The following is a 14,186-nucleotide window of genomic DNA, read 5'->3' as shown; positions in this document are numbered from 1 at the left end:
CATCATCTGCTAATAGAACTACATCGTCCGCGTATGCTAGAGAGTATAGTTTGCTATTACCCAAAACCGTTCCTCCTTTCCCTTTCTCCTTTAGCTTCTTCTGTAAGTCTGCCAATAGTGACAGTTATTATTTTATAAAAACATTGATGTTGATTTACAGACTACAATACTGTATTATTCTCGTAAAAAAAATTAATAGTAATTTTAATCAAGACTAAGTCAGAGCCAGATCGCTTAATTTTGACACTGGTGTGTATACATAAAAAATTATTGGGATTATTTTTATATTTATTTGAAAATTATATAAATAGATATAAAAAATCGAGCGCGCTTATTGTAGTGGGAATGTGTTCCTTAAGGCCGATAGAGCCTTAAGTGAATTAATTTTGTTTTTAATATAAACTGAAAACCAATTTAAGCATTTATTTAATAGGACAGGTTTTGATAGTTTTTTAATATATACAAGTAAGTTTTTTTAACTAAGCCGAGCGCGCAGTTCTAGGACTGAAAGTATCCGAGCGCGTAGCCCAAAGCGCTCATATATATTCCCACAATGTTCGATATTGTTTGTCGAAAATTAAAGAGAATTTATTTATCTGTTACTTATAGCTAACAAACCGGAATTTGTAAAGTAAATAGCAGTGAGTAGTGATAAAAATGTTCAATGTTAGCTACTTGTTTTTCATTATATTAAAAATATTAAAAATCCAAATTGTAGAAATTGTAGAAGGAGGTGGATTATTGTTAACCCTTAGAAAAATTGAATTAACAGTTTTAATTTTTTAATACCTTCACCTTTGTTCTTCTCGGTAGAGAATAATTTTTGTATTCTTATTCGTCATCCCCATATTTCGCATACAAATTTTCATTTTTACAAAAGTTTGAAAATCCGTTTTTTAATCGCTATCTAAAGCCGAGTTTGAAATCCCGTGAAATTTCACTCTCAAAATTCTGGGTCGATTTTCTCGGAATTGGTCAAAAATTCTACATCAAACTTTGTTTAACAATATTCTGAAATTTAATATTTCGGAAGTATCGCTTTATTTTATTTTTAAAGTAAAAAATTAATCTTGAATCGCAACCAGCAGTTAAGTCTTGTCCAATTTCAGGTTAGTATCACTTTTAGTTTGTCAACTTCCACATACTCGAACTTGGATAACGGTTTGGGCCTTAATTCAGCAATACTTTCGGCTCGGGAGTGGACATTTGTTTTATCTATAAATAATCATTTCGAGTTTGCATTTTTTTCATATTTTTGCAAAATTCCCATTTTGTATTTTTTATTTTTCTGTACTGCAACCCTTCAACTATACTCAAATTTTGTTAGGTATAAAATTAATTATTTTAGCCCGCATTATGAACAGTTTAAACAACTATTTCGAGTTTTATCCTGAAATAGAATTACAGTGTGAACAAACAAAAAAACTTGTTGGACAGACTTTAAAGTGATTTTTAAAATCTTGAACCCTAAACTATTTTAAAAAATCTTGATTTTTCTTATTTTTGATTCAATATACGTGACATCTCTGAATTTAAAATATTAAAATAAACATCCTTTAAATTATTTTAAAAAATTTAGTTTTAAATTTGTAGGTTGGAACCTGTGCGACCTTTTGCGTGCTTCTTTACTTATATAAATAAATAAACTTACGTAAGAAATATGGAGATTCCTCCCACCCCTATAAAACCCCAACGTAATTACTGGAATAGTTTATGGTCTTGTCAAAATCTATTTTAGATGATTCACGTTATAAAATTGATGTTAATTTGATGTTAATTTTTCATTTTCTATATTTTCAAAACTCTGGATATTTTGGAAAATGTGCAAATGAATATTTGGATTCAACAAGTAAAAAAAACTTTGGTCATGATAAACTGTTTTTGGAAATATAAAAAAAAATACTTGAATGTGACAATTTTTTGGTACTGACGGGATAGACAGCACCCGATGAGGGTGCTTAGGTAATTAGATCTAAAAGGACTCACTAGATGATAATCAAATAAAGGATTTTTTTAGTATTAACTTTTCCCCTTTAGAATTTTTCAACGCACTGATTATTTTGAGAAATGTGCCAAAAAATAGTTGGATTTATTACTTAAAAATTTTTTGGTTATGATGGGCTAGTCAGTATCCGATTAAGGTCAGAAAAGACTGACTAGATTATGAGAGAAAAATTAATTTTTTAGTCTTTACGTGTCGCTTTTGGTAGTTTTAAAACCTGTGGCTATTTTTGGGAATGTGCGAAATAATATTTGGGTTTGATACTTGTCCTTTTTTGGTCATGTCGGCCTAGCCAGCACCCGATTAGGACCCGAAAAGACTAACTAGATGATAAGCAAAAAAATATAATTTTTTCAGTGTTCACTTTTCACCTTTGGTACTTTTAAACACCCTGACTATTTTCGCAAATATGTAACAAGATATTTAGATTTGATAATTAGAAAAATGGTTGTTCATGGTGGGCCATCCAGTACCTAATTAAGGCCAGAAAAGACCGTCTAGATCAGACGGTCTAGATAATGCCCGAACTGGACACAAGTCTGCCCCGATAATTTTCTACGCCGATTAAAAAAATAAATTAAACAGAAAACAAGAAGAGAATTATTATTATAAATGCAGCTTAACATTTTAAAAATGAAGGAAAGTGAAGAAATAAAATAAGGTGAAAGAAGGATATTACTTAAAAAAGGTTAAGTAGATCGTCCTTGAAGATTCCTTACCTTCGTAAATGAAGAAGTCTCCAGGATCGAGCGACGGCGATTATAGTAAATCCACCTCCGGAAATCGATACTCCGAGACCGTTCCTCATTTCGGTTTGACGATGGACCACCCAACATGATATGACAGCCAATACACTGAGAATAGGTGAGAAAGGTGCAAAAATCAGGAGAGATTCACAAAATTCAAAAACGACCAGCAGGAGCAGAACCAAACAAAAAAGAGTACGAATCGTGTGAAGAGGAAGCAATTTTCTCGTCAGGCTGAAACAAATTTGTATTCGAAAAATTATTGATTACTTTTATTGTCGCACGAAACATTTAAATAAAAATAATATTTTGTATTTCATAGTTTCAATTTTCGAAAAGAATATAAAAGAAAAGCGAGGATAATATTTTTGATAATTGATGAAAATTGAAAATGCTGATTGTTTTGAAATTTATATATATATATATATATATATTTTCTGTGAAAACCACTAGTTTTACCAAGAATGTACAAAAATTCTAAAGCTTTAAAATCTAATGATTTTTTACTAAAAATACCATATACTCGGGGAAAATGTTAAGATTTTAATTATAATAATTTTTATTTTAAAATACCAATTTTTCATGTAAAACTTGAAATTAACATAAGATTGTTTAAAAATTATGAATTTACTTTGAAATATAATGATTGATGAAAAAATGGCAATTTTAGACGAAAAACACAATTCAAAATTGCGTTCATGCCTGTAAATTTTATTATTTTGATCAAAAATCATTGAATTTATATCTAATTTTTTTTTTTTAAATATCAATTACAGGTGATACATACCAAGATTACCTAACTCTGTTCAGAATTATAAACGTTCTTTTAAATATAATTATTTTTTATTGAAAATTCTAATAATTTCTGATGAAAAACACTAATATATAAGAAAATATTTCTGAATTATAAATATTTTTTATTATCTAATGATTTTTATTTGAAATAACCGAATTCCCGTGAAAAACGTTAATACAAACTGAAACAATACAGAAATTATAAATCTTGTTCGAACTATAATAATTTTGGTTTTAAAATAACAATTTTCAATATAAAACGCTAATGTAACCTAAAATTTTTAACAAATTATAAACCTTTACCCATTTAAGAACTTTTGTTTAAAAATGTCGATTTCTAGTAAATATAACTAATATAACAGAAATACGTAATTTTTTCAAACATTTAATATTTTATATCTAATAATTTTCTATTAAAAATCTCCATTTCCGGTCTAACATGTTAACACAACCTAAAATTGTTGAGAATTGGGAATCCTGATGATTTTTACTCAAAAATGCTCATTCCGGTGAAAAACACTAAGACAACCACGGTTTTCGGTTAGTTGTTCAAAATTCCATTTTAGCAGATAAATCAGTCTACAGGTCACAACCTTTTTTCGATTAAAAAGTTTCTTTTTATTGAAGCTAAACAAATTTAACAGTGACATCTAGAGGGCTGATTTTTCGTTGTTTTAAGTTATTTCATTTTATTTTTTGTTGTTGTAAACAACGTATAAAAAGTTTTTTTTAGAAAAAGATTATTTTTACTCGTAAAAATGATTTGTTTTCTACATAAGGATTTCAAATTTAGTACATTTTTATGCAATTTGTTTATAAGAGTAAAAATTCTCAATATTTTGTTACTAAATGTCACTTTCGTAATAAATGTTAGCAATTGTACTATAAAATACATTTTCCCCGTGCTTAGATTGTATATTATAGTAATGGCTTATAAAATTTTTTTATAAGAATTAGGTTATTCATTGAATTAATTATTAATGTAGATGTAAATGCATTGACTTCACCCGATATTCAGTTATCACACAGCATTTTCCGGGTTAAGATAATTTTTATGAGAGCAATATTTTTTCTGCGTTTTATTGTTTCTTGATCAAACTTGAATTTTATGCGAAGCTTAAACTTGAAAACACAAGGTAATAGGTGGCGGTCCTACGGACTTAACCTCAAAAATCATTAGTGAATACAGTTGTGTTCAACATGAAGCATTTGAGATTCTGCATTCTCTTTACATTCCAATTCGAAAATAATCTCAGCTGTATTTTTTTAAATTGGAATACAATAACTCAAATTGTTCCTATGTCGGACGCCACTGTATTCATTAATGATTTTAATTTATTACATTTTTTAAGGTAGTTGCCGTGCCAAAAATCAGAAATATGAAAAAATTGCTTATCTATGATTTTAAGAATCAAAATATTAAAATTAATGTCATTCCAAATAAAAAACATGATATTTGATGAAAAATGTTCAGATTTACAACAACAAAAACTTTAGTTTTAAACATGTTTTTTGCAATTGATTTTTTCTGAACGTCGTTTCTTACCAATTTTTGAACATTTTTTATTGCATTTTAATAAATGACGGCTTATTTTTTCCGAGAAAACATTCTCTTGAACTATACTGTTTCCAATTTTAAAAGTAAATTTTTCTATGGCTTCTCTGGCTTCTTCTACGGCTCTAAATGGTTCAAACATTTTTTTTTTAAACAAATTTTGGAAACAAATAATTATATTTTAAGATTATTTATTTATTTTTTGAAATTTGGAACAGTATAGTTGTAGAGAATGTTTTTCCGGAAAAACTAAGCAGTCATTTATTAAAATGCAATCATTTTTCAAAAATCGGTAAGAAGCGAAGGTCAGAAAAAAATTCAATTGCAAAAAACATGTTTAAAATTAATGTCTTTTTGAGCATTTTAATATTTTTCATAAAAAATAATGTTTTTCATTTGAAATTACATCAGTTATAATATTTTGATTCTTAACATCATAGAAAAACCATTTTTTTCAGATATCTGACTTTTGGCACGACAACTACCTAATTGAAAAATGAGACATTTTTTTATTGAAAAGAAAAAAAATTCAAGCATCCTCCATTTTGTTCAAAATTTATATTTTTATAAAAATCGCTCGATAAGAACACTGGAATATCGTATTTTAACTAGCCTTTTTGTATTTTTGGTATCACATAAGTCAGTCATGAGTACCATGATTCATCACATGACTAACTTTTTTTAAACACTTCCGAAAAATCAATCACAACTCTCATGTTTTTAATATATCTACATAAAAAATTACTATAACTACTCGAAACATATGTTATTCGAAATGCATAATATAAGCCTACAATAAATAAAACCCATCTTTAAAAAAAATGTAACAAAAAAACGTTTTTTTTGCTTGCTAAGTATACGTATTCCCTTAAGTCCAGATGGCCGCTACCTATTATATTGTGTTTTAAAGCTTAAGGTTCGCCCTTTAAAACTACTTCAGGGCGGCAGAAATAAAAGTAAAGGTACCGAATTTATTTATAGACCTAAGAAAAAGCAGCGAATATACAACCTGGTCATACGTCACCTATGGTCACCCATCCGAGAGCTATCCGCGCTTAAAATGACCTAACATCCCGACTCTTCCGTCGGTATATATAATATTTATAAAATAAAAATAAACTAAAGAAAAAAAAACTAGTGATTGGAGATTCAGATTAGACTCCCTTGCCTTATAATAACCTTAAAAAATAAAAATAATTATAGAATTTTCTTCGGATCATATTACTCGTATAATTTCTCATGTGCGCATTTTTTTATCACCGAGTCTTTAATCTTCAAAAACAGTTTTTACAAGTGTTCGATGAATGGATTGACTTTAAATTTGTCCCTTGCTCTACAAGCAATGCGTTAGTCACTCTTCACATAATTCAGTTACACAAGTTACATAGAGTGTTTTGTTCTCATGTCATCGGTCGCATGGGAAACTAAGTCCGCACTGAAAGCATGGGATTCTTCTCTAAAGTATGAAACAAAAAACCTCTATCCGCTCCATTAGTGATGTGCCTCACGTTACAGGACAGAGCGTTATTATTCCTCCCGGTATATGATTATATAGAAAGCACACTCTCCTTTTATTTTTGACAAAAACCGGCCCTACTCAGTATAGGGGAACTATATTTATTATTAAAATTTAAGAAATTCAAATTAGAACAAAATCAAAACTTAAATCCTATTTAACCTCTAATAAGCAAGTTGATGTGTAGAACTCCTGAAAATATAACACAGAATCCAATGAGCAAATTTGGACAACTATCATAAAATGCTCCTATTGTAATTTGATAAAAGAAACTCTTTAGAAAAAAAAAAATTTCTGAAAAAGCCAAAAAATTTTGGACAAAAATAACAAAAGAGGAAAGAAAATGAGAAGGGAACCAACCAAATCCTCTCCCTTCTCTTTTTTTATTTCTTTCGCCTTTTTTATTATTATCAAATCACAATAAAAGACATTTGAAAATATAATATAATATTATATATGCTTTTTATTGTGATTAGGCAATAATAAAAATTAAAAAGAAGTAACAGATGAAAAAAGAGAGGGAAGGGGATTTGGTTGGTTGCCTTCTCATTTTTCTTTCATCTTTTTTATTTTTGCCCACAAATTATTTTCTTATTTTGGACAATTTTTTTAAGAAGATCCTTTTTAAAACTACAATAGGAACATTTTATCTTGGTTGTCCAAATTAGTTCGTTGGATTCTTGGTTTTATTTTCAGGAATTATATATATTATACTTATTATATTTTTACGAAAGTGCTAGGGATTTATTACAACAGTTCACAAAATGCGCCCATTTTGTATGTTCTTTGCACTTTTAACATAATTCTAATTTTCTGTACGCCACTTTGTTTGAAATAATGTAAAGATGGAACAATCGAATTTAAATTAGTCAAAGAAAACTTTGATTTTGATAATTAATTGCATTTCAACACTTCTGGAAAAGAGTATAAAAAAGTAAAAACTAAATAATTTGACTGGATATAAACAATTAAATTACCTAATAACTAAAACAATTAGAGTGCAATTATTCATTATGTAACCTATCATTTGGATGATCCTGAATTAATTAAAGTTGAAATATCAAACTGTAGCGAAATTCCCATAGTTCCATGGAAAAGATTTCATGTCTATACATGCCATAGGGATTTATCACATTAACGATGATAATGAGAGTTTGCATTCTGAACACGTTCAGTCAATGATTTTTCTGAAATAATTGAGATTTAACTTGCAAAGTGTAATAGAGCATAGTGGCATTGAATTACAATTCACTATTCTCCATTCATTATAATATTCTCTGTGAGAGATTGTCAATATAATGACTTCTTTCAATAATTTTCCATTTTTCACAAAAGAGAAATAGTAAATAGAATTAAAGATACATGTTTACTTTTTCAATTGAACATGATATCGATAACACACGTATGCAGTATTATCATAATTTATGAATACCTATTATATCTTATCTTACTGAATGGTACACGTATGATATTGTAGCATTGGGCTTTCCCAAAAAAAGTTTTCAAATTCTTTGACGGTACCCCCGTGTTTTTTTTTATTGCCCCCTGGAGTTCCCCATTAGAATAACATGGGGAAAACCCCAAACTTGGGATTTCTGTCAAACCCGTGAAAATGTATAAAGAAATATCGGCTATACTTTCATTTTTGCTAGTTCTTTAACATATATCAAAATATTAAATAGCACAAGTATGACTTGTGCTTATCCTTGGCCTAATTTATGAATGTAAAGTGTGGATTATTTAATTTTAGTTGTATATTCTTTGTTTAAACAATTCATAATTGTTTAAATGAAACTTAAGACAGGAAAAAAGAAAGTTAATTGTTTTTTTGTTGCTATTCTTTCAATTAGTTCCAATATATAATATTAATATAATATTACTTTTATTTCTACATTGAGGAATTTTTGTCACATGATAACGATAACACGATATTGTTTGTTAACACTATCTTGTTAACTTAATGACGGTTCTAGATAAATATTGATAAAATTTGTAGAGCTAGTTTTTACCACTAATATCTAAAAACTAATGCAACGATTTATAAAAATATTAATTAAATTACTCCTTAGAACTTTAAAATTGCATAAAAGTATGTTTTTTGTAGTAAAACTTTTTTTTAATTTATGTAATTCAAAGTTCATGTAAGAATATAAAATATTTTTGGCTTGAGGCCACTTAATTTATCTAGAGTACTAATACGTTTTAATAAAAACTATGGAAGTTATGGACATGTATAATATTTAATAGATATTTTTTTATAATTAGTTATAGTTATTTATAATATTTCTTAAATTATCTTTCGCAGTAAACATTTTTCCACTAACATAATTAAAATTTGATGCAAGAATATAAAAGACTCCTTGATTGGAGTCAAAATAATTGACCTATTGTTTTATTATATTTAATTTAGGAATAAGAATGTTATGGCCACTTATTACATTGAATAAGTTAAAAGGTGAAAAAATTACAAAGTTTACTAGCAGGTGTATTTTTTATTAACACTATGTACTTTTGTTCGAAGTGTCTCGTCGTCCTGAAATTTCGATAGTAGTCCATCCCCTCAAATATTTCTTAACAAATTTTTTAATATTATTAATAATTTAAAGTAATTAAAATTGAAACGAATTCAAAGATAATTCATAGCTACTTTGTTAATTATTCATTTTTTATTATGATCAAAATATAATATAACTAAAAATATTTCAGTCAATTATAATTTCTTTTGAATGAATCCACAATTATGACATGAGTTGTTTTGATGATTTTATGACGCACTCGAGCGTGGTACCGAATATTTATTAGGCTGACTGAAAAAGGCCAGTTCAACTGAGAAATAATGCGCTTAGTACTGCTTGGTGACAAATCACAAATTTTAAGCATGTTGAATTGGGCAGAGTGAAAATGATGGTATTAATTAAATCATTTCAGCAGAGATAAAAAGAGTTACGATTTAGCATTCGAAAGAAGGAAAAAATTGAAATCGGTTAATGTCTTCTATTCAGGTTTTTAATTTGAAAATTAAGGGCCCGGATCAAAGAACTGGCTTAACGCTCGAAAACGCGTAATATTAAAAAAATAATTATTATTATATTATTTTTCTCAAATATACAGAAAAATCTTTTTTAAATTTAGTTAATCGTACTTTATTTAAAAATATTAATTAAGAAAAAAAATTTCAGCTTGTAGTTGTACCTTTCTTCGAATTTACCCATTTAGAGTTTCATTTCCCGTATGCAAATTTAACATACTGGAATTTCCCTGCTCTTATTAGGTCCTTTGTATTTTCTAATATATATTGCCTCATAAATTGTCAGTGTTCCATAAATGTGTAAATTTTTAATTTACTATGTAAAGTATTTGTCTGTCTCTCTTACAACATTAGAACATAGTTTTGAGGCACATAGACTTTCCATACATAATTTAAAAACGGAGATTTTATTATAAACGTGTCCATAGTTTAAACTAGGACAAATATTTTCCTGTCACAGCTATTCAATGCCAGAAGCAAGATTTATTAATTTATTTCAGAATACATTATACGCCCAAGATTCAAAGATTTGTGAACAACTTTGATCAACTTATATTTAATTCTAATATTATATAATATATAAACTCGTTATTAATATATTTTAAACAAAATTTATTGCTTGAATAATTGAAATTTGAAATAACTTTATAATGCTAGATTTTAAACCTTGAATGGAATATAGAGAATGAGAAGTTATTTTTATATCTGAATATCTATAAATATCTTTGCATATTATCTAAGGAATAAGTATTGAAGAGTTTCTTTAATTAAAAATGTATTTACTAACATATGAGGTTTCATAAGAATTAATTGTCAATTTGCTAAAAAATGTATAGAACGTGTTTCTCAGAACAAATTAAGAGGATCATGATTCCTATCTACAATTCAAGTACAATAAAACATTCCGTATAATTATTGCTGGGAAACCCACAGATCTTTCCTTATATGGTCCGTAACCCAATTTTATGATGTATCTAAGAACCATGATAAACAAGTTTATTGGTAACAATATATTAGTTCAAAAGTCAAGGCCGCTTAAAAGCTGATAAAAAAATACACTCATCTCAGTAAAATGGCCTCCATCCGACTACAAACGAACTAAGCGTTGCTTAATTTCGATGACCGAACAAAAAGCCTCAGGTAATTCCATATGTTCAAGCGGACATAAAATTAAATTTTAAATCAATTTTACTGTTTATTAATTTTAAATTGATTTAATAGTTTAATGTTGACATCTTTGTCTACAAAATGCTACACTTTATTTTTCATTCAGTCAAAATTTGACTGATTAAATTAATCAAGCATGCTTTGACAAAGTGACTGATTTTCAGTCAGTAGCAGAAACTGATTTGTCTCCTATAAGAAAATATTACAATTATTTTCAAATTAAAACTCCTTGTTAAGTTCTATAATTCATTAACCATTAATGACTGCTTAACACATTTAATGTTAAGGATTAGATCAATCAAACTTACTGATGTGGTCAGTCAACGTTACTGATTAAATTAATTTCTCTTTATTGGTCTACATTGGTAATGATTTATTATTTTAGTTGAAAATTCATCTGCTTGGTTTAAAATTGAACTATTTTAATTCAAATTCGTATTTTTTTAAATTAATTTTGTTAATGGAAAGTTAAACTATTCCATTCTTCTCTAAAAATTTATCTTTTTCAGTTAAGTATTCAACTATCTAATTGATCATTCATATTTCTGTTCATAATTCATAGTTTTAGTTAAATGCTTATTTCTGTGGTTAAGGATTCAACTATTTCCTTGTTTCTGTAGTTGAGAATTTACAAATTAAACTACTTTATTGAAAGTTCGTTGGTTTTGCCTTCGTTGAAAATTAATATTTTGTTAACTAAAAAATTTTCAATTTTATTTTTTTTTGAAAATTATTATTTAAAAAAAATTGAAAATTCTACTATTTATTTCAAACTTCATGTTTTTTTATTAAAAATTCCTCCATATTGGTAGAAAATTAATTTTTTTGGTTATAAATTCAATGGGTTTTTATTTAAGATACAACTCTTTTTCAGATGAAATATCAATTATTACATTTTTTGTTGCGAATCCCTTTTTTTATTTGAAATTTTACAACTTGGTTGAACTAAGTTGTGAGGAGTTCATTTTTTTTATTAAAAATTCACGGATTGACTTTATAATTCATTTTTTTGGCTGTGATTTTAATTACAAAGTAATATTATTCGTTTTTCTTTTTAGATGATAATTAATTTTGTTATTTGAAAAAGTAATTATTTAATTTTTGATCGAAAACTGATTCTTTCAGATGAAAAATCAGCTTTTTAATTGAAAATTCATGTAATTTCTCGAAAATTGATCTTTTTGGCAGAATTATTTTCCAGTCGGGAAAATCAATCGATAAAAAAAGTGGTCGAAACGTAAAAAAAAATATACATTATTCGTATTCAGCTTGACGCGGCAGACCAATTTTTCTCATGAAACTTTTCCATTCGATAATTATTACTTAAGATAAACAATAAAAACTTTGAAAATTTTCCGATCAAAAATCGATTATTCGGCCGTTTGTTGATAAAAATGCTTGAAATTTGTATGGTGTATTTTCACTGTATAAGCGATGACAATAAACAACGCACTTTGTTTAAAACGCGAATATGTTTGTTTTTATTTAATAGCAAATTGTTTCCGAACGAAAACCACGTTTCGGCAACATCGACCAGTGGGACAGTCATCGAAGAAATATTAGTTGAAACAACTTGCCGCGAGAAAGTTATTCACTAGACTTTGAGAAAGTTTTTTTCAAAATTTCAAGAGAATTAGTCAAAAATTGCAGAAATAGCAGCGAGTTGAAGTCAAAACACGCTGCGGCTGGAGCATTTTATTCCTCTTTGGCGCTGCGGAACGCTGCAGCGGCAGCATGTGTTGACTTCAACTCGTTGCCATTTCCACAATTTTCGACCGAATTTTTCCAAATTTTCAGAAACACTTTTTCAAAGTCTAGTGAACAACTTTCTCGCGATGAGTTACTTCAACTAACATTTTTCGATGACCGTCCCATTGGTCGAAGTTGGCAAAACGTGGTTTTCGTTCGGAATCAATTTGTTATTAAACAAACAAAAAAAGATTAGCTTTTCAAACAAAGTGCGTTGTTTAAAGTCATCGCTTTTGTGTTGACAAAACATCGATTTTTGATCGGAAAATTTTCTAAGTTTTTATTGTTTAACTTAAGTAATAATTATCGAATCAGAAAGTTTCATCACACAAATTTGTCGGCCGCGTCAAGCTGAATACGAATGTATATTTTGTTTTACGTTTCGAGCACTTTTTTTTGTTATCGATAGATTTTCCCGGCTGGACAATACTTCCACGCGGTTTCACGCGCTTGTCGAGTTGTTGCATCCGTCATCTAAATTATGTAATTTCTTGAAAATTCATCTGTTCCGTTAGAAATTTAAACATTTTGTTTTAAATCTATTTTTTAGTGTAAAATTGACCATTATTTAGTTGAAAATTCAAATAATTAATTACAGTGGAACTACTTTGTTAAAAAATTATTTTTTTTTGGTTAAAGATTCATCATTTTAGTTGAAAGTTCATCCCTTTTGCTGAAAATTAAACTATTTTGTTGAAAATTACTTTGTTTTGTCTCAATAGTAAATTTTGTAATTTCGAAATGTAACTATTCCATTTTGGGCTTAAAGCTGATCTTTTTTAGATGAAAATTCAACAGGTAGGATGATTTGAAATGACTTATTTCGCCAATGAGTAAAATTGACTCATTTAAAGTATTTTTTGACTGGTTAATCAGTCTTTGGATCCGCATTATTTCAATCAGTCAAAATTGATTTCGAATCAGTCACTTTTGATTGATTGAAATTTACAGTGCATTTTAATTTTGTATTAGATATGAAATCTTGTGAAATAATTTTATTAATTTAACTTACTTTCTGTCATAGTGACATTTGTAATTGATAAGTAGTACAAGTGCTGCGACGATTGTAATTGCTGCTGCGAAAACGTTTACAAGTTCCACAAAACAGTCTGACCTCGCTGAGTCGCTTCCTGGCATTCTAATGTTGGTGCCATTTCCGTTTTTCCAGCTCCAAACAACTTGCCTTCCGTATGGTTGTAGCAAACGTAAAAAGGCATTCTCTTCACACAGTCCCATGATATTTCTAATTCAAAATATAATTTTTAAATTTTAGTGTTTTTGATTTCACAATCAGGATGTCTGTATTAGATATGTTAATTTTTTAGTTTCATCCATTAGGATATTCTGCTTCCTTTAACATTTTATTAGAAGCGTTTTTAAATTTTAATTAGGTAGATATTTCAATAAAAACGTTCATGAAAAAAAAATTATTATCTTTATATTTTATTATATTTATCCCATAAAGATTTATTGGAATTAAAGACTTTTAAAATTTAAAGCAAATCTGAGGGATGGATTTTTTTCTCACCATTACCTTCTGATCTCAAAAATTAACTTAGGTCGGGGTTGGAGAAAAAAGAGACCCAAGAAAGCAAAACAAACGCGAATCAAAATTGAGAACCTACAGA

The 14,186-nt window shown here is 28.0% G+C and overlaps 1 protein-coding gene across 1 annotated transcript in view; it reads right to left on the bottom strand.

Moving 5' to 3' along the window:
- Positions 1 to 14,186, bottom strand: part of LOC117178479 (ATP-binding cassette sub-family C member Sur-like) — a 115,597-nt gene that overhangs the window by 89,693 nt on the left and 11,718 nt on the right. The window contains exons 2-3 of the mRNA XM_033369905.1: positions 13,571 to 13,801; positions 2,722 to 2,982 (exon numbers count right to left, since the gene is read on the bottom strand). Coding sequence (XP_033225796.1) covers positions 2,722 to 2,982; positions 13,571 to 13,794 — 485 coding nt within the window. The 5' untranslated portion in view covers positions 13,795 to 13,801. The remainder of the gene's footprint in view (positions 1 to 2,721; positions 2,983 to 13,570; positions 13,802 to 14,186) is intronic.

Source organism: Belonocnema kinseyi, chromosome 8 (assembly GCF_010883055.1).
Source record: "Belonocnema kinseyi isolate 2016_QV_RU_SX_M_011 chromosome 8, B_treatae_v1, whole genome shotgun sequence".
Classification (NCBI taxonomy): Eukaryota; Metazoa; Arthropoda; class Insecta; order Hymenoptera; family Cynipidae; genus Belonocnema; species Belonocnema kinseyi.
This window is presented reverse-complemented; position numbering and strand designations above follow the sequence as displayed.